The following is a 21,422-nucleotide window of genomic DNA, read 5'->3' as shown; positions in this document are numbered from 1 at the left end:
CTGAGATAGCTGGCTTTTTTTTTTTATTGTTTGTAGAGGAATGGTCACATGGGCCGGCGGCAAGGAAACCAGTCATATCTGCCACAGAACAAGCAAATAATGCTGTTTCTAAAAGGGGAGATGGGCAGACTCGCCCACACACCTCCTGTTAAGTGGCAGCTCACAGTAGTCTACACTAGGCATGTATCCATCCGTCCATGTGTCTCCCTCACAGAGAAGATGAAGGGACATGTCATGAGTGAGCCCCTCTTGTTTAAATAGATGCAGCAACAGATGAAGAGAAGAAATTAATCTCAAAGAGAGGCTCACAATCTGACACAGCAGGACATCTAGGCATGTTACCAAAGAACGTCTCTGTGCTCGGAGCTAAAAACACTATGAGATAGCCAAAAACAAAACAAAAAAAAAAAAAAAAAAAAACACCAGTTTATTGCTGTAACGCATGAGAAGGATTCACAGTATCCTCAGATCTGTCATGGTGTGTAGTGCATGCCAGCAACACCAGTGTTCACATGGCTGCATTTCCTGCCGCAAGACAACACACTGGGTTGAGAGCTTCTGTTTTTGGAGGAAGTGGCCCCAGTCGAGATTAAAGTCACAGTTTGGTCCACACCTACGGTGTTTGTGTACAGTATGTGACCCTCCCCTGGGGCCAGGTCTGGTCAGGGGCTGCAGGTTTTCTTGGAGAGGGAAGTTATTTCTGGCTTACACGAACTGGCAGTGATGTCACAAGTGCTTCCTCATCCTGCAGGCACGGATCAAGTTTAGCCCCAGAGATTCTCCCGAGTCTTTCCTGTTGTTCTAAGAGAGGTATGGAGGCCAACTGATGTATGCATGTGTGTGTGTGTCTCTCTCTCTCTCTGTCGCATCCCTCCTCTTAATACAATGGTGCTTCTCTGGATGACAGATGCTGCTTAACCTGCCCTGACCCAGGGAGCTGTGAATGCTCGGCTGAGTGACAGGCCCATAGAGGACGGGCCGAGGCTCTGCTCCTCACCGCCCCAACTGCACAGGACGCTGTGCCACCCCCCTTCCCACACAACGAGGGAAGGAGCTGTCTCTTGGAGCTGCCCCCACGGTAATATACTGTATGTCTGAGGAAAAGCTTAACACCATGAATTAAGGGGAGAGAAGGGCACCCACTTCTGCTATCTTGTCCTATTGAGTAAAATATTGAGACAAATTGAGTACTAAATCACTGCAGAGAAGAGTGGTATTGTGACAGTGCTTGAAAGCCTGTAGACTGTCCATTGTCATGAAGTCGCCTCGGCAGCAGCGGCAGCAGCAGCAGCAGCTCCGAGCTGCATTTATCATCACTGGGGACTCAGGAGGAAAGAGACCGTGCCATCGGTTTGTCATACTTAACTTGTCTGTCTCCATTTGAGAAGACGGTGTAGACAGAGCTAACAGGAACCGGATCGCAGGGTTATTAATATTACAGTCACACAGAGCAATAACAGCCTTGTTCTGCTGTGGAGTTGCAGAATGTTTGTTTCTACTGCCGTTAACGGGGTTTTTGTGGCACTGTTGGAATTAACCAGTTGGGGGTTGAATACGGATCTCCACATTTTTCAGCTTTGTTTGGGTAAAATTCCTATCACTCAGACATGAAGGAGGTCCAGCAGCAAGGTGATACTGAGAGAGTGTGATTTTTTTTTCTCTTCTAGCAGTGCACGTGCACATCTCAGCAACTCTATGTCCTTTCCCTCCCGTCTCTGGCTTCAGCTTCTCCACGTCTGCTTCAAAACACAGCCACCGTCTATGCCTGCCTCCTCGCCCCGAGCTGCTGTCTCGCTCAGCTGCAAGAGGTGCATTTGCACATGTTTTCCTCCACCGGCGTATATCAAGGCCCTGCTTCCATCTCGGCTCCGACGTTCAACCCTCTTCCCCCTGTAGGGGCACGGTTGGGCATATTTTTTTCTGCTTCCATAAAGCAGAAGTTTATGCTGTGGAGAACAGGTCCAGAGCTGGTCCATCTTTATTCCTCTGAAACATACATAACAAGAAAAAGCACATTTAAAATAATGCAGATTCGTAGACTATGATATTATGTTTGCAAATCTAAGCTATTAATGGTGGAAAGAATAAAAACAACATTCCAGTAACGGCTGTCAAAAAAAAGAAACACTGACTTCACCAAGTGATTATTTTTTCTGTAGAACACTTGTGTTTTGACTCGGATTTCTCAAATTTCCTTAAAATAGCAGGCCTGATCACAGATTAAAACCAATCTTTCCCATTTTTCTAAAATAAACCATTGCATTGCTTTAGTAGATAACTACACTCAAAGCCTTTTACATAGTTTTATAACATGTAACCTTACTTTTTGTTCACCTCAGGCTTGCATTTACATTTAAGATCTGTATTTACGGCGTGTGCCAGTTCAGACCTTTGCACCGCATTTTTGAAAACTATTTTCTGAAAGCTTCTGATTGAACAATCATCCTGCACTCCCTCCGCCGCCTGCCGCTAGGTGGCACTGTGTCTGTTTGGTAGAAGTCCTCTCGGTTCCCCCACAGGCGCAGAGCTGCCAATTTTCCCACTGTCCACAGTATCGGAAAAGGATGATATGGTGTTGTCCTTTCACCAAGAAAATATGCATGGTGGTGAATGAAAGTACATTTTGTTCAGTATTCCCACATGTTCCCTTTATTCGAAATAATAAGAGGCTACATTCTAAGAAGGAAAGACACACACACACACACACACACGCGCGCACCTGGATTCGGATCAGGATAAAGTTGATGTGAAATATTGTAAAATAAAGTCATCTAAACTGGGAACTTTTTTCGGAACACACCAGAAGAACAAAACATCTCGAAAAATAAGCAGCCCTCACGAAAACACCTGAAGACACTTTTATGAGCTACAGACGTTAACAACGCGTTCATTACACAACAGTTAAACAGGTGACACGTGCCTAAACTGAACCATAGCAATAAATTAAGATGAGTTATTTGTCGTATTAAAATATGACTTTGTCGAGCTATTGTTTCAGAATCACATCAACACTACATATGCACTGTTTATAATCTTTTTATGTCTTATCTTAGGATATGGCACCACTTAACCCCACGCAGATAACCTCAACTATTGCAAGCCTACCGCAAATTAACCTTTGAAATAAATTATCCTAATCTGGATTTGCAAAAGGGGGGGAAAGTACCTTTTTAAAGTCTATAATACTAAGAGAAAGCTATTGATTATCGGAACCGAGGCCCAATATCATCCACATGATTTAGTTCAGATGGTCTTTTAAGGAGGATATTTTTTTCTCCCCGTCGGGACTCAGTTTTACGCACAGGACTGAGGTGAGGTTCATTGACCACTGAAGTGTGACCGGTACACACTTCACTGGATTGGTCTGGTTTGCAGCTACCTCCGCGCTCTGTGTATGAGCTCATATCTATTTCATATATTTAGCACATTTTTAGACGTTAGTTGCTGATACACAAAATCAAACCAAACATCCATATGGTGACTTCAGTATTGGTAACATTTTATCTGAATTGTTTTGTTTTCTCCTAATATGCACCACTTCAACTTAAGCTTGTTGGGAGTGTAACTAGTCTGCATCTACATCAAGCATTTAATAATCGTGGAGCTTTTGTTGTTTGAAACGGGACGCAGTGGAGGTGATATTTGTTCACAGAAGAGCCAACGGAGTAGTGCTGTTAGAAATACAAGTAAATGTGTTCATTAAAAAATAAAAAAAGTAGTAGTTTTCTGAAGCAATATACAAAACATCAGTGCGTGGAATTTCACTTAAAGCTCTGTCAATGGCAGATTTCCCCCCTCCTCACCAAAACTGTTTCAAATCTGTGATGCAGTAAATAAAATATCCCTTTATTATTGGAAAATATATTTGAATCTGCCAGATCGAGACGAGTTTAAACCCAATCATCGGATAAAACATTACTTTTTAAGTGAAAGCTATTTCAAAGACCTGATTTACACACGAGTTTACGATTTCATTGACTCCGTGGACCACCTTAACAACATTTGTCCCGCCCTCAAAGCTTTCTTTGGTCGCTGTGATTGGCTGAGACCTCGTGGATGGAAGTGGCTGCAGAAATGCAAAACTTGTTGCTGGCTCCTCTGGACGCGTTGATCTCACACAGCGCCAAGCGGTAGAGCGGAGTGTGAGTGTATCTGTGAATCGCTCCCAAGTGCACTCAGACCACACCAGGCAAGACTCGGTAAACGGAGGGACGCGCACACTGGGAACGAACCACACTGAAAGGACTTAAGGCACTGCGCTCCGCTACAAAGCGCATGACCGTCTGTGGATGAAGGATGCTGTCAAGCCGCTCGGTGTTCGTGGAGTGCGGGTAGTGCATGACGCGCTGCTCCGGGTTTAGGTCGCACGAACAGTCGCCCCGGTTCTCCGGTGGCCGTGTTGGAGAGTCTTGTTTGAGGACTTTCCATCACACTGGACTTTTGGCCGCATGCCTTCTGAGAGATTTTGAAGGACGTCGGTGGGCAGTATTTATTTAAAGAAAGATTTTCTTCACTCAAACGGAAGAGACAGTTTTAACTCCACGGCTCCAGTTGGACTTTTTAATGTATTTCCAGTATGGGACCTTTTACAGAAAGTCATTTTGGGACATTTGACATCGGCCTGGAATAATGAACTAGTAGAGAGAAACTGCTGAATTCCCCGTTCAAGCCATCTGAATCTTTCGCGCTTCACTGATAGTTTGTTAAAGAGCCGTTTTTGCGTCATGTTCGCCCTGAAGAAATGCGCACGGGAAAACTTTGGAATGCGATAGATTAGTGTTAGCAACTTTAATAACGCTGTTTTAGATTTGTTTTTTAAATCATATGTGGGAAAACGAAGACCATTAATACGGAAACAGATACACAGCTTATGTGCGCATTTGGACACTGTCTGCTCCGCGTCCTTGGAGAAGTTGAAAAACCACAATTGATTCCAAGCAATGAGAACTTATGTGGTGAGTTTTGATATTTGAAGTAGAACAACGCAGAATAATCAGCAGTATAATACAAATATTTGAATCGTTTTTTTGTGTGTATCATATTTTCCTTTTTTTTTTTTTTTTGTTTTCGAGGACAGACGGAAAAATAGACTGTGTGCCGATGTCTGGCAAACTGGCCGTCATGTGGGATTGATTGCAGGGGAGTATGTTTGGGCTGGAGCAGTTTGGTTCTCAAATTAATAGCAGAAACCCTGGCCAGTCAGAGAGAAGCGTAAACCAACAGAGACTGAACATGGGCTCACATTATAAAAGCCCAGGTTTTCACGCTGGAGGCCCGCCCGGAGCCGTGGAACCCGGCATGGGCCCTCTGAGCGAGCCGCAAATGCTTGGGCTCAATATGAACATGAACGGAGAGCAGTATGGGGGCTTTCACCCACGGGGACACTCAGACATGCATGCAGGCGGAGGACTCCAGCAGCAGCAGCAGCCTCAGCAGCAAGGAGCAATGCATGGATTTTTTAACAACCAGCAACCTCATCAAGGACATCCTCATGGCCATCAACCTCACCCCCACCAACACCATCCTCATTTCAGTGGGAATTTTGGAGGCCCAGAGCCGGGGTCATCATGTCTGCACGGTGGAAGGTTAATGGGCTACAACAATAATGGCATGGGACCACAGCAGGGCTTTGGAGAAGGATTTGATCCTCTTGCTGAGGGACAGACAGGAGATGGCTTTCCCCAGCAACAGCAGCGGCCTGGTAATATGCCTGACTTTCAACATCACGGGCCTCCCAGCGGCAACCATGCTGTCCCTGCCCCCTGTCTACCCCTGGACCAGTCACCCAATAGAGCAGCATCCTTCCATGGTCTTCCTTCGTCCTCATCCTCCTCTTCTGAGTCTCACGGTTTAGAGCCTCGACGGATGCCCAACCAGGGAGCTGTGGAGGGATTAGAGTATAACTTCCCCAACGAGCCCCCATCTGGACCTTTTGATGTACCCGTGTTTTCCCCATCAGAATCAGAATCTCAGTTACCGCATTTTGGGCCAGGGAGGCCAGTTCCCAGTGGGAATTTCCCAGGGAACCCCGGAATGCCACGGACACCAGGTATGCAGGGCATTTCTAAGGGGCACCAGCCACCACCCCAGCCCCAGCAGCCTCAGCATGGAGTGTTTTTTGAGCGGTTTGGAAATGGCCGGAAAGTGTCTGTGGGAATGGAGCCTGGGGTCAGTGCACGACATCCTCTCATGCAGCAGCAACAACAGGCTGGCTTGATAGCTAGACAGAACTCATGCCCCCCTGGCCTCCCCCGACCCTCTCAGGCTGAGCCGGGCTCTACTAACCCTAACATTCTGGATGGAGGGGTCATGATACCTGGCCAACACAACCAGTTTGAATATCCAATTCACAGACTGGAAAATAGGGGCCTGCACCCTTACGGGGACCCCATGTTTAATATGCAAAATCCAGCTCCTCCTCCCTCCCATCATCCCCCAAATCAGAGGCTGCAACACTTTGACTCTCCTTATATGAACATGGCAAAAAGGCCTAGATTTGATTTTCCTAATGCACATGGTAGCGAAGGTTGGTGTGGCAATATGGACAACCACCTCTCTCCCTCTGCCTACCCCGGCCTTCCTGGAGAGTTCACCCCACCTGTGAATGAAGGTTTTGCTCCAGGTCCCCTGCAGCATCCCGGGCCTGAGCAGCAGTCTCTGCAGCAGCGCCAGAATGCAGCCATGATGATAAAACAAATGGCCTCCCGCAACCAGCAGCAGAGGATGAGGCAGCCGAGTCTGCAGCAGTTGGGTCACCATGGCGATGTACCTCCCGGTCCAATGGCTCATGGGGGCCCAGTTGGAAGCATGCCTCAGCCCAACTTTGACAGGGAGAATGGTGGCAGAATGCCCAACATCGATGGACAAAATCCTCATGTAACTCAGGAGAACTCCTGGTTTCAGGGGTCCCACCCACCTGGAGAGATGATGTCACGGCGCATGGGTGGAGCAAGCAATGAGTCGGGGCCCCATGACATGGGACTACAGCAGAATGGGGCCGGAATGATGTTTAGGCCAGGCATTGGAATGCAGGAGCCCATGAGAATAACAGGAGATGGACACGTGCAGACCCTTCATTCCCCGGGCATGCACTCTCAGTTCAGTGGCAACATGGGAAACCTCTCACAAATGCAGTCTCCAGGAGCAGGAACAGGACATCCAAATGCACCAGCAGAGAGGCGGCCAGCTGACTTCCCTGCACCTCCAATGGGAGCACAGCCACCGTTTCCCTATGGGGGGGCTAACCGTCAAGGGCCGGCCCACAGTGCTCCCCAGGGGGTGAGCACCTCACCAGGGAGCTACCCTCCTCAGCCTGAGTTCCCCTCAGGCCAGCGGCCGTCTGTTAGTAAGCTTGGAGCTCTGTCCCTCGGGAACTTCAGCAAAACCAGCACTAAAGACAGTGTTTTTGGTCAGAGCTGCCTAGCGGCCCTTTCCACTGCCTGCCAGAACATGATCGCTAGCCTAGGGGCCCCAAATCTTAATGTAACATTCAACAAGAAGAACCAAAATGAGGGCAAGCGAAAACTGAGTCAGACAGAGCAGGACATTAATAGCAGCACATCTAATGGGACTGGCAGTGCTGGTCCTGAATATTTTCAGAGCAGCACTTCCCAGAACAGCCAGATGCCTGGCACTGGGAATAGCAACTCTAAGCCTGCAAGTCAAAGCCAGACGGTGCAGGGGGAAGCCAGTGCCCTCTCCCCAAATTACAACATGGACGCTACCCCGTGCAGTGAGGGGAAGGCAACAACAGGGAGTGGGAGAGGGAGAGGGAGGAGAAAAAGAGACAGTGGACATGTGAGCCCTGGAATTTTTTTTTCCTCTGACAATGGTAACCCTGTTGTAAGTCCAGGCCAGCAGACCCCCTCGGCTGGCGTTGGGGAGAGGGGTGGGGGCACGCCCCATGAAAAACACCTTCAATCACCATCTTGGGGAAAAGGAGGTGACCTAATGTTGGGGGACCAGGCTGACCTTATGTCTTCTTTGGACAGTGGTATTCAAAGTGTTGCTGCCAAGTCTGACAGTAGCTCACCAAGAGTGGACTTTCCTGACGATGTCAGCACCCACTATGGCAACGAGGATGAGGTGTCCTCCAGTTCAGATGCGGGAGGGACGTCAGCCATCAAGCCTAATCGCAGTCCTATGATCACCGGCTCACCCAAAATGCAGAGGAGTGATCACGGATTGATAAATGGACAAAAGCCCCTGGGCATGGGCATTAACAATCATACTACCTCGACACCAGACAGCTATGGACTGAATGCTGGTGTGGGCACAGGGGCCAGCGGGGTAAGCCACCCAGGCACTCCTGGGGTGGAGCAGGTACGCACCCCATCCAGCACCTCTGGCCAGGAGGAAATCCATCCTCTGGAGATTCTGCAGGCCCAGATCCAGCTGCAGCGGCAACAGTTCAGTATCTCTGAAGACCAGCCCTTAGCCATGAAGAATGGCAAAAAGAATGGTGACTGTCCCTCACAGAACGGAGACAATGAGCTGGCGAGCTGCAGTCCGGATGCTGGGAAGGGCTCAATGGGCACTATTGACCTTGACACTCTCATGGCAGAGCAGCACGCCACCTGGTACGTGCCCAGTGACAAGGCCATGATGGACGGGTCAGAGGATGACAAGGCCTTGGGACCCTGGGAAAAAAATAAGAGCCAAAACAACAGTAAAGAAGGTAATTGAAATTGCTTCATTCCTCTGGTTTTCTTCTTTTTCTCTCTCCCCATCTTCCCTCACTATCTGTCACATGAACCACAGAGTATAATACGTTATCCATATTCATACATATATTTAATATATTTTAATTTTTGAAATGTTATTATTTTATGTGAAACACATTATAGGTCAAATGCTCTGGTGACGCTGATAATAGACCTTTTGTCCATAGTGTGTAGGCAGAAAGCTGCCGTAATTGGAATATTTGAATTTTATATGTACAGATTATATTATTATCAGCCATTCACATTTTTACAACGAGAAAAAAAAAGGATATATGAGGACATTTTATTTGCTAAATTGAGTCTGTACTGAAGTGTGTAAAATATGTGGTATTTGGAAATGCACACATTATCAAGTTAAACGCTGTATCTAAAGTACAAAGTATGTATTTTGTACGTTTCCTCGTTGCAATGGCACTTCAAATGAACAGCTCAAGAAAAGTAAACATTTCCTGTGGTTCTTTATCTCGGTTTTCAGGGTGAACAACTACATTGAGAAGATTAATAGCTTTCTGAGGATATGCGTTTGCGCAGCGGGGTTTCCCTCGCCTTGTTACGTGTTTGTTTTTGTTATTACCATAGGATAACACAGAGCTGTTGAAAGTGGATTGATTTTAGATCGGCCGGAAAGGATTCTTAAGATTAAGTATGACGATGAAATTACTGCCATTCCGTTTTTGTTTTTCCGTGTGTTTTTCCGTGACGATAGTAGATTCTTTACGACTCCTTGATATTTAGTTTTTAAATGTAGGGTTGTTTGTGTTTTTTTTATTTTTTATTTTTTGCGATAAACATTTTTCATTTTTTAGGATATTATTGTTACATTTAAATATGTACTTTATTATTGTTATTATCATTATCATACTCAATTAAAGTGAAATATGTTTGGAAGTTAATTAGAGTTTATCGCAGGAAAGCTGAACGTACAGAATCAGTTAGGTCAGATATTACTGTTATCAGTGAAGGAGGGTTCATCATTATATTATCAATTTAATTTTATCTTAATGGTGTCTAAATTAAAATGTAGATTAAAATTTTCACGTTGTTCAACAGTTTTTTTTTATTCCAATTTTTTTTTATTCCAATCATAATAATAATAATGATAATGGCAATAGTAATTCATAAAAAAGCGTACGATCGTCGTAATAAGTACACAGTTGTAGTTTCAGTTCTGTGCTTCATCATAATGTAAAACACTGTTATCCGCTATAACTGCAGAAATACTGACGTTCTGTTTACCGGAACACTTTGGTTGAATTTTATGGTGTCGTATTTTGTTTTATTTGTGCTTGTTCCTCTCTTCTTTTCTTTATTCGTCTTGGCTGAGCCAAAATCAAACCAAATCAAACGACAGAGGTGGTTGACGAGGCTACACGAACAACTACATTTTAAACAATTGCCCAGTATCAAGTTTAAGCTCGCGAAATCCCTTTGGGTGTTTGGATATATCATCATTTAGGTAAATGTAGACGTGTATAGATGCATTTGTGCAGAGCGCTCAGCGCGTCTCCAGCGCTTCTTTGTTCTGGTCGGTGCGGGTGCAGAGGGGTGCGGGGGCGCGCATCGCGCGGACTCTGGAGTCTAGGCACATTGTTTATATGAGACTGAGCGCAGGGTGTCGGGTTGTAACACTAATGCCATTACATGGAAGGAGCACTGTGAGTTACCGTTTAGATTGTGATAGCAGGTTATATCGCTGTCCAACCCAAGTAGGAGTCAGAAGAACAACGGACAGTTTACATATTCATTTTATCCACAATGAGCCAAACTAACATTTTACATTTCATCATAAGTAAAAATACAATCTGTTATCAGTGATAAATAAGACCAATACTATTGAAGATTAATTATTATTATTACTTTAATTATTTATATATATTTTTTTGTAGAAAACCCAACACTGAAGAGTCATCCTGTTGCACTTGCTGTTTTAATTTGTCTGGGACAGATAGCACACTTAGCATTAAATTCACAAATAGGTCTCTCTCTCTCTCCCTCTCTCCCCCTCTCCCTCTCCTCTCTCTCTCCTCTCTCTCTCTCCCTCCTCTCCTCTTCCAGCCCTCCCTGCATGGACACAAGGCATGCAGCTCTGGCGCGATCGATAGCTAGTTAGCACAAATCACAGCTCCTGACAGTTTCTCATTTGAGTGCTTCAGACAGCAAAGATGAAAAAAGGGTGGAGGTGTATTTGGGAGGGGGATTTCGAGATTGAATCTGATGCTTAGGCTACACAGAAGGGAGCAAAATAACATAATAATTTAAGATAAGTCATAGCCCTCAGAGTAGTTCCATAGGAGCCAACATCCCACAGGCTTTTCACACAGCACAAAAAAGAAAGAAAGAAAGAAAAAGGAAAAAGATCCGCCCTCGGCCACTCAGTCAAGTTTTAAGTCCTCTGTCTTGTAAACAAAACCCTGCCATTGGCAAGATAATGCCAGTGACACTAATTTTAAATAATTCAGGACAATTCTTCAGCCTAATGAAACTTAGTGATGATGAAAGACGAATTGGGAAGAAATGAATCCACATCATTTGAGTGACACTTACACTTAGTTGAAATAACACGTTAATCATCAGCTTAAGATCATTTGTTAATATTTATTTTCTCTAATATTTTGGACAGTTACAGAAATCTTAGGAATTTCATTTGCAATATTTTTTTTTCTTCCAGTTAAAATACTTTCGCACTACTTTTAAAATACTTTTTTGTTTTCACAAAATACTTTTGTCATCGCCCTTTCACTTACATATATTTTGAACGGTTTATTTAGAGTGTTGTTGTATTATGCATGGATTATATTCATTCTTAAACAGCTGGCAGTCTATCAGGTTAACAAGTTCAACAACAGTCTTACCTGCAAATGCCTTATTTAATTTTAATTTTAATTAAAAACACCATTTAAAATGCATTTAAGTATAGTGGATTATTAGCAACAAATTTCGCTAATTTTAGTTCTTTAGATGTTTAAGCTTTACACATGACTTCAGTTATCAGGCGCTCTACTTCTACAGAGAACGTGTCTAAATATGAGAGTTTAGAGTTTGACATGACAACTACATAATGCGCGTTTGGTGCTTTTCAGTTCAGGATTTTTGCTCTGTGGCGCAAAAAGAATTTAGCCTGAAATTTTATACAGTTGAGTTTTGCAGTGTTTCGCTGATGCGGAGACGTGGAGGTGTTTGCTTGGGATGAGAGTCAGGGGTCAGTTTGTTCCCGTCGTTTATCGCAGTCTTGTCCAGTTGTGTGCGCCTGGCTGACTGCAGGAGCCGCAGAACGTGCTGCATTTAAATCGGATGTGGGCTAGAATATTTGGACGTGTGGACAACTGAATGATAAAAATCAAACTGTGCTCTCAGGAAGCGCTCCCTCCTTCTCTCTCAGCGCTGATCTCTGTTCACACAGTGCGTTCCAGCTCACCCTCTCTGCTGTCCCCGTGCGCCTGTTTAAAGTGATGCGTGTGGCAGTAATATCCCCCTTTGGACCCCATATTTGGCCTCCTATCTCTGTGATATTGTTCAACAGTCACACCAGTTGCTCATGTCCTGCAGAGTCTGGTGTGCTACGCGCCGTCTTATGCCCCCATAGAAACAAGAAGTGGAGTTAAACATGATCTACGTTCCCTTCTGCAGTTAATTTTATTTCTCCTTTTTTTAAAACAATTTTTGTGACGTTCTTCCCTTTTCCTTCTCATATATAAATGCTGCGTGTATATATATATATTTAAATATATATATATCTTAGCCAGAAGCTGACCGTTCAATTGGAAACTCATGCAAAGTCTTGATAACGGGGAACCAGCAGGCGTAGGAAGTGATTCAGTTATTTTTATTTTTACTTTTTTTTTTTTTTTCTCTCTGCCACACGCACATGTGTGACTTTTTCCTCTTTCCTTTTTTCGTCTATCAGCACAGTTAACACACTTCACAGTTGACCTCGTGGAATAGTTTCACACTTTCGCGCTCAGTAATCAGTTGTTAAACAGCCCCAATAATGATCAAATCTCTGTCACTCTGACTTTGACAGGTTTGAAAAGAAGGAACTTGCATCTTATCAGACCCACTAGAAAGCACTTAAAGCGCAGAAAGAGCCGTATTGATATTCCACCCCGGAGAACAATCCTGTGAGACTACCTGGCTTTGACATTTCAGTGCGTCAACAGCCCCACAAATCACACCAGTAATTTCTGTTTCCTTTTTTTTTTTTTTTTCTAAAAAAGAAGAAAGTGATTGGCACATGCTTGAACGTGGAAAAAACAGCTCGGGGCAGTCTGTGTTCTTTACCTGTCATTACAAGGTGTTTCATATTGACTTTTTCTGCAACATACATCCACCGAGCCTCTTGCACACACTCCTGTACTGCAGTAATGATAATCATTATGATAATCATAGCAATTAGCATTGGTAATATTGTTTTTCAAAAGTCATAATTCATTCTGCAGCAACTGCTGGAAGTTGACTTAGTTACTGACAGGTTCACTACCACAGAACAGGTAAATACAATATTATCAGCAGTGTTTTACACACTCTTCTCCTCCGCTGGTGTGAACAGCAAAAATAGTCCAACATTAAATATACAATATTTCTCCTGCACTTTTATGTGTGCGCTGGTATGCGTATGAGTATGTTACAAAGAACAGGATTGTAGGCAGCGCAACCCGATAGCGTGGATTTGTCAGCTGTAGACATAAAGTTTGATTTATTTAGACTCGGTGTCAGGCTCGCGGCTTCAGCCCCTGATCTCAGGTGTCTAGCACGGTGGAACACGCGCGCTTAATTCTAACGTGTTGAAAATATTTAAGAGTATTTACTTGGCTTGTAAATAGTGCAGGACTGAAAAGGCCCATCTTGCGTTTAAAGTGTCTAGAATTTAAGGCGGTGTTTGTTCATATGCTGTGTGTGTGTGTGTGTGTGTGTGTGCGCGCGTGTGTGTGTGCACGTGTGTGTGTGCACGTGTGTGTGTGTGTGTGCGTATGTTCCCGGGCTTTTGCAAGACATTGAGCGCTAGTGACAGTCAAAGGAAGCCTGTTAAAGAAGCGTGCTTGTGACTGATGAAGAGAGAAAAAGATGAATAAAGGTGTCAAGTCTTTTTCTTTGCTGGATTTTCAACTCTTCAAAATAGAAGCTCTTCCGGTGTTTTGTTTTCCCGGGGGAAGGGTGTTAGAATAAAATGAAACTTGTCTCAGCATGTGGCGAATATTCTCCTTGAATGCAGTGAGGAATGGATGCACAGTGAGTGAGGAGTTCCAGCCCTTCGATAGCGAATGTATGTGACGTGCCTCCAAATGTGCGCTGCCTTGTTTAATACCACAGCGGTTTAAACAAGACACACACGCACACACAAAAAAAAGTGCATCAGTTTGTTATATATATCTCCTGAAATGTGTCCTGGGTTGTACACATGCACCCTTCAAAAGGTGTGAACGTGTGCACTCTGCTTTTTTCAGAGGTAGATGTTGTCACGCTGCCAGCGGAGGTTATGTTATTTGTCTTTACAGTTAGTCGTCAGGTGCCTTTTTAATTTGTATTGATGAATTGACAAATGAGTTATGACACTGGCGCTGTTTCTCCTGGGAGACAGAAGTAAAGGCTGATGGAGTGGAGAAAGTATGAGAGATAGAGAGGAGTTGTTTTTTCAGAGAACATCTGTAGTGTCGCTCATGAGGCAAGCGACTGGGTAATAGCTACCATTTGCATTCATGGAACAAAAAAAGAAAAAAAAAATCCCATTCATTTTTTTTTTTCTCCACAACTATTGTTCATTCTCTTTAAAAACAGGACGGTCTGTGCGTCTTTAAATATGCCCACCGTTAAAAATAAGATTAGAAAAAAAAAAGATAATTAAGCAGCTCCTGCGATGCATTTATTTGGTGCATTTAATTACATACATTTAAATTTAGTGCAGTTTCTGGAGGATGGTTCAGAATGACCTATATATTTCTCTTAATCCAAAAGAAAAGCCTCGGCTGTACACTGCTGTTCTCCCCCCTAATCTCAAAATTGCCACTATTTTCATGCACGGCTAAACTTTTCTAAAAAAAAAAAAAAAAAAAGGTGGAAACATGGAAAATAAAGTGTGCAGCAGTGTGCTGAAACAAAATAGAGACAGTGAAGTAGATCAATATGTCACTGACTTGGATGACATGCTGGACAGGTCCTGGACATGGTTGTGAGTTATGAAGGAGGCTCTAAATCACTTCCCATGTTCTGATTTGTGTCTGGTTTCCTAAGCACTTCTTTTTGCCAGAGGGGGAGGTGTGAGTGTGTGTGAGTGAGTGTGTGTGTGTGTGGGTATGAGTTTTAGGGGATGGGAAAGGGTGTGTTGCTGGAGAGAAGGTAACAACTGCTGGGGGCATTGCCTGCCTGGGCAAGTCTTTCCTTTTTTTTTTTTCTTTTTTTTTTCCTCCTTTATGTTGTAGAGAACAGAGAGGAAATTCAAACCAAAATAACCTCGGTGCCCTTGCCTGAAAAATGTGCCCTCTGCTCCCCCCAGATATCCTCCCTGCTCTGAGGGAAAGGTCACACTACGGCAGTCGGGCGGAGTTGAGGGGGGCTTTGCAGGGAGTCTCATGTGCCCCCCACTCACTCCAGGCCACAGATACCTGGGACAGTACCTCCGATAGCGCTTCATTAAGACGTTCTCGAATGTACCTGTACGTGATTTTTACGGCAGCCTCAATAAACCTCGATCACTTTTGGCCCTGATCTACACATCTTGCGTTTGCTGAGACTTGCGCTCAGACGATACAGAGGATCTTAAGGTGTCACGTTTCACCACCGTTTTCTCTGGCCTCGCTCCTGGTTAATGTCAGACCTTTTCTATTTTAGAAAATCGGACATTTTTCTCTTCGGATTGTTGCGGCTGTTTTTTTGCTGACAAAGGCCCGGTCCTCACACAAGACCGGAGCGTTAGTTGTTATGCTAAAGGAATCTGACCTGATGTCACACACTGTCATAGGAGCGAAGGCCTTTGGGTGTTTTTGTCAGCGAGCGGGGCATTCTGATTGGGCCGGTTTGTGTTCAGAGAGGACGGGGTCGCGGCCTCGGGAGCGCGGGGTCAAAGGTGAAGTGTCGTCATGGAAGTATGGGGCTTGGGATAGAAAGGGCACAGGCCCGCCGCATGGGATACTGGGCTCTGGGAAATCGGTGTGACGGCGGAACTTGCTCCAAAAAAGGAGCTTTGTTGCTTCAAACCCTTGGACGCACGCTTTCTCATTTTCTTCTTCTGTCATTAAAGGAATATTTATCTTTTTACTCATTTTACAGACGCTCGCGCTATGTGTGTCAGCATTAAAGGTTAATGTCATTATTTTTAACTGTGCTGGTGGTTTAATATTAATTGAAGATAGAACTGCGTGGCGTAACACTTTTTTTATTATTAAACCGGTCTGAGAACGCGGTCTCCAAGCAGCGATTGTTTACCTTCCTGCGTTGCTCTGGGTGTGTCGAGTGTGTGCGGTATGACATGTAAACCCGTGTCAGGCCGTCAGCTCCCAGACACATTGGTGTCATCCAGACAACCAGAGCTGTGCGCTGCGCTCCCTGCCTTCATGGCATTCGAGCTCTACTCATCTCTGTAAATCGTTTCTGGCTGTGTCTGTGAGATGGCTCTACAACCATGCTGCTGCTGTGTGTGTGTGTGTGTGTGTGCGTGCGTGCGTGTGTGTCTAAGCATCCACACCAAATAAAAAAAAAACGCACCCGCACTCGGGGCGAGGGATATGGTGATATTAGTGCGTTCAGCATTTACTTAACACATCACTTTGGTAATCTTTTGTGGCTGTAATGTGGTTAAGGATATTTAGGTGTATCCGTGGCTCAGCGCAGCTGCTCGCGCTGCTACTGTTCATATTTTATTAGGCATTTTCCCTCTTGCTTGTTGAAGCTAAGCACTTGTTCCCTTCAGTTGAATAGGCTATTATTGAGATATTACCGTGGATATGAATTCCACGTTAGTCAATGAACAGCCATAACGAGATAGACCTTATTGAAAAAACTGATTTTCCTGCTTGTAAAATGTCACGGTGATTTGGGATTTAGACTTGTGTGATTTAGAATTTCACACTGCCGTTTCCACCTTTGAACAAATCTGCCGGCACGGATAATGCTCACAGCCTAAGTGCAGTGACTTGATTTTTCCGCAGAAATCACACCTCTTGAACTCCCCACCCACTGGGCTACCTTATAATGCTGACTGATATTTTAATATTGTTGTGGCTTATTTTTAAAAGTGGTAGGTTTTACATAAACAGTTGGTAAAAAAAAAAAAAAAATGAAAAAAGTGAGTTGTTGGCAATCAAGGCCTTCAGGGAACAGGAAGGTCTCCAGCTTGGTTTATACATATACATTTTACTGATAGTATCTTTATGTGTAAAAACAAAGCCTCTTTGTGTAATCTCATTCTTGAACCCTATATGCAAGTGATAACATTTCTGTCTGTGTGCAGGAAAAGCATATTGTTGATATTAATTCAGTCTATTTTACATTGTTGTCCTTGCACTGAGGCGGAGTAATGTGTCTAGTTTAGTTGAGGTTGTGTGTGTGTGTGTGTGTGTGTGTGTGTGTGTGTGTGTGTGTGTGTGTGTGTGTGTGTGTGTGGTGTGTGTGGGGTGTGTGTGTGTGTGTGTGTTTCTGCACGCGCGCCCATATGTACGCGGGGCGTGCGCGTGGATGTGGAGCAGCAGCAGCTGAGGGCTGGTGTGAGTGCGGCAGCGGCGGCAGTGGCTGGCGCGTTGTGTGTTTTTGGCTGTGTGTGTGTGTTGTCAGTTTGCTCTGTGTCAGCAGTGAGCCAGGGGAACGCTTGGCTGCCTATTCAGGCCGGTGCGGACCCTGCTGTGCCCAGCTAGCATGAGCTGCTGGCGGGTGCTGGAGGGCACGGCGTTGGGAAGGAGGAGTGTGAGGGGGTAGGGTGGAGAGGGGCGGGTGGGGGGGCGATACTGGCAGGGGGTGGGGATCAGCCATGCTGAGGTGTATGACTGGACCCTCTGGCAAATGTGAGATCTTGTCACAGCCACCACCAACACTGCTCTAAATCCTCATTTCTCGCTTACCCCCCGCACCCTCAGCCCCCACTCGCACCGTGTCCCTAGTCCCTGGGAGGGAGATGGAGACAGAGAGAGAAATTTACAGAGACCAGCAGTCAGAGACGCAGATGAAACGGAGAACAACGGGAGGCTTGGCTGCCTGACCTTTCACCAAATCCCCCCACTTTTCCATTCCAGTGGCCTCAGCCCAGACAGGCTGGGGGGCAAGACTGCCTCAGTGCCTGCATGTCTGCCTGCCTACCTCTTTTGGTCGTCCTAGCCGCTTGGTCTTGCCTAGCCTGGGCTGGCCATCGCTCCCCTAACCGCGTCACTGCTGCCTGTGAAAACAGAATTGAAGGTAGAAGAAAACAGTAGATAAAACTAAATAAACCGCTATAAGTATGTGAAATGTGAAATACGGCTGTGGGTGATATCAAGGTTGGTCTTTTTTCTCTGAGCCGAGCAGCACCCTGAGTGCGGTGTTGTGATCTGCAGCCTCTGTGCCCGGGCTGTCGTCTATCACAGCCTCTCCCTTCGCTGACACATGTAACTCAGCTTGTCAGAGCTGTTTTTCACCTGTCTCTACACTCAGACGCCGAGTTGTCCCTGCACCTCAAAGCTCCGCGCCTTCTCGGCAGCACACTGATCTGTTTCAACCTTCCGCGGAGGTTGGCAGCGGTGGGGTTTTGTGTGGTGAGGAGATGGGAGATTAATCGGCCTGATTTAAGCTGAGGGTCTCTAACATCTTCACACATGTTCTCTCTGTGCTCTGGGCTCGCTCGGAGGCAAAACCCAAAGCACAGGGTGCAACGCTGGCGTCACAACACGTAGCCTTACCGCAACCTCCTCCCTCCAACCAGACGCGCGTCTCTCATTTAGTATGTTTTGTGCCTTCTTTAAAACTTTTCCTAATTTCCGCCCTTTTCTCTCTCTTGATGCTTCAATCTAAAAAAAAAAAAAAAAAGTGTGACGCTCTACTTTTAAGAATGGCGTAACCGAGCCCTGCCCGACCTCGTCACTATTCTTCCTCGTCACTATTCTATATATATGCAGCCTCTCAGGAACCAGTGTTAGCTTGATCCACTTATTTTTGCTTATTTATTTATTTTTTCACATAATCAACCTGTGTATGGATTTTTTTCATTTACTACGAGGCTTCACAGCTTGGTGACACGAGGTCGATATCGTGGCACGGTCATTATACCAGTAAATTGGGTCAAGCAGGGTTAAAGGACAGTTTTCTCCGTGCCCTTTGACCGGAGGTCATGCAGGAGAGCTCCAGACTGGCACGCCCGGCTGGGAACAAATGAATGCGTGCGTGTTTGTGTGTGTATGTGTGTGTGTGTGTGTGTGTTTTCACGTGTTTATATCAGGCATGAGGAGGTGGAGTGTGAGGACAGGGAAGCTTTGCTTACAGCCTCCTATCTGGGTCTTATTGATGGGGGGGTTGGGGGTGTAGTGTTGAATTAATTTCACAGTGCAGATTTAGAGTGGGATGTGAAAATGACACTGGTTTAATTAAAAGTGTGTGTTTTAAATGGCTCATCTGTATCATAGGATGCCAATTGCTCGAAGTTGTTTTTCATTTTTTGAACAGTCTTAATTAACTTTTTTTTCCCTCTCTCTGCTTGTCTGCAGAATCAGAGCTCTCCCAGAGTAAGGCTGGAGCTGGGGCCCCAGGGGCAGGAGGTGGAGGAGGAGGAGGAGGAGGTGGTGGAGGTGGAGGGGGTGGGAGCAGCGGAGGGAACCACCTGCAGTGCCTGTCCGTCCACTGCACAGACGAACTGGGAGACAGTAAGGGCAGAGGGGGTCCCGTCTCGTCTTGGCGCTCCCTCCACTCCGACATCTCAAACCGTTTTGGGACGTTTGTGGCGGCACTAACTTGAACAAAAAGCGGGCCCTCGCAGGGAGAAGGAAAGGAAGGAAAAAAAAGAAGATCGAAAAATAACAAGAAGGAAAGACTCGGAGACGAATAATGATGATGAGGATGGCGATGATGATCATTTGTTGATGAGGCAACTGCGTGCGGCTCTCGCCTGTTCAGGGAGAGAAAGACATTTACACTCATAAAAGCAAACATAAACACAGTTACACATACACACACACGCGCAAATACCTTCTTTTTTTTTTTCTTTTTTTTTCTTCTGATACACGCAGTCACACGTAAGAACACTCTCACATACTGCTGGACAATGCAGCGCGGGCTCTACTCTACCATGCCCACATCTGGAAAACCTCAAATCAATATTATTTTTCATTTATTTTCTTTGTTGAAAAAAAAATAAAGAAATGTTAAAGGAGAACCCGAAACCCCGAAGAAGCAGTAAAAGAAGAGAGATCAGTTGCCATTGGCTTCGATTGTATTCCGGTGTCAAGTCTTGTGGCGCAACCATGAGTTCATTTTTTTGTTACACCTCCAATGTGTGCATTATCTTTCCAGTGGAGGCAACCTTACCACTTGCAACCACACAAACCAGCCCCGCTTCCCAGTTTCCAGTTACTCTGCCCCACATTTAAGTGAGGCCCGCTGGTTCATAAGACATGGCGTCAACACAGACGAGCAGAACTAGAGGGAGATGAGAGGAGGAGTGATCAGGCATGAATGTAACAACTTTTTCCCTCTTTGGCAAAGCAAATTTTAACCTTTCATTTGCTGCTCAGATTACTGAGATTTGTTGTAGTTTTATTTGTATCGCTGGGAATATATTTTCCTCATCTTCTCTTCTCTTCTCTTCTCTTCTCTTCTCTTCTCTTCTCTTCTCTTCTCTTCTCTTCTCTTCTCTTCTCTTCTCTTCTCTTCTCTTCAGACAGACCTTGCCACTTGTATACAATTCAGCCAATGGGAACTAAAAAAAAAAAAAATGAAAGTCAAGGGATTGTTTAATAAGGGAATTGAAAAAAAAAGATTATTGGTATTGCACATGTATAATAAGAGAAAAATTTGCTGTGTGTTAGGCAATCTTGTAATCTTTAAATAAAGCTTCTGTTGAATTTGAATTTCTGAAACAATAGATGGAGGACTGTGACGGCAATTTACAAACTGATTTTTGTTTCCTTTTTGTTTTCTTTTTTTAATAATATGTAAAGTGCAGTCGTCTGTTTTCCTGCATATTGTATATATCTGTATATGTTTTATTGAGTAACTAAATAACAATAAATATGACGTTAAAGGTGGCCTTTGTGTGTCCAGGGTTAGTTTTGTTCTGAAAAAAAAAAAAATATATATATATATATATATATAAAATTGCAATAAAATTAGCGTTTGGATTTCTATGCCAAGTTTTTCCACACAGATTGTCTATTTAAGAAATATTCAGTACCGGAGAATATTGTGTGTATACCCCAAGGATCATTGTAGTCTACACTATATTCCAAGTGACAGATATGACAGGAAAGCTGTGGACTGATGCACAATAGCTGACAAGCGTGCAGGAACCTGCTTCATATTAAAGCTGGAAGCTGCACCACCAGAAATACTGGGAAGCGTGGCTACCTGGTGGATTTGGAAGCCAGGAAGATTCATTCCATGTGCACCTGCTCACAACATGTGTCACATTTTATCCCCAATCATTTGCGGGTACGTGGCTCCACTCCTTTGTGTCTCTAATAACTCGGCAGTTACAAACAAAAAGTAATTATTAGAATATTATTATTACAATATATATTTATATAGGCCTTTTTT

At 44.7% G+C, this 21,422-nt stretch overlaps 1 protein-coding gene and 1 long non-coding RNA gene across 2 annotated transcripts; both read left to right on the top strand.

Annotated features, from left to right (window-relative positions):
• The first annotated feature begins 391 nt into the window (after positions 1-391).
• Positions 392-1,786, top strand: LOC125012640. Its single transcript, XR_007113307.1, has 3 exons — positions 392-810; positions 908-1,078; positions 1,668-1,786. It is a non-coding gene; the product is annotated as an uncharacterized LOC125012640 (long non-coding RNA).
• Positions 1,787-4,094: 2,308 nt separating this feature from the next.
• mn1b (meningioma 1b) lies at positions 4,095-20,914 on the top strand. The gene is made up of 3 exons (XM_047591464.1): positions 4,095-4,955; positions 5,078-8,677; positions 19,379-20,914. Exons 2-3 carry the CDS (start codon positions 5,146-5,148, stop codon positions 19,624-19,626), a joined length of 3,780 nt encoding a protein of 1,259 aa, XP_047447420.1. The 5' UTR covers positions 4,095-4,955; positions 5,078-5,145; the 3' UTR covers positions 19,627-20,914.
• Positions 20,915-21,422: the final 508 nt, after the last annotated feature.

The sequence above is a fragment of the Mugil cephalus genome, chromosome 8, assembly GCF_022458985.1.
Source record: "Mugil cephalus isolate CIBA_MC_2020 chromosome 8, CIBA_Mcephalus_1.1, whole genome shotgun sequence".
NCBI lineage: Eukaryota > Metazoa > Chordata > Actinopteri > Mugiliformes > Mugilidae > Mugil > Mugil cephalus.
The sequence above is the reverse complement of the archived record's forward strand: the minus strand, read 5'-3'. Positions and strand labels throughout refer to the sequence as shown.

Bases quoted from the DNA above. Each gene is read 5' to 3' on its own strand.
- mn1b (XM_047591464.1), top strand. From the start codon at position 5,146: ATGTTTGGGCTGGAGCAGTTTGGTTCTCAAATTAATAGCAGAAACCCT. The intron at 8,678-19,378 runs GTAATTGAAATT...GCTTGTCTGCAG, and splicing joins CCAAAACAACAGTAAAGAAG to AATCAGAGCTCTCCCAGAGT.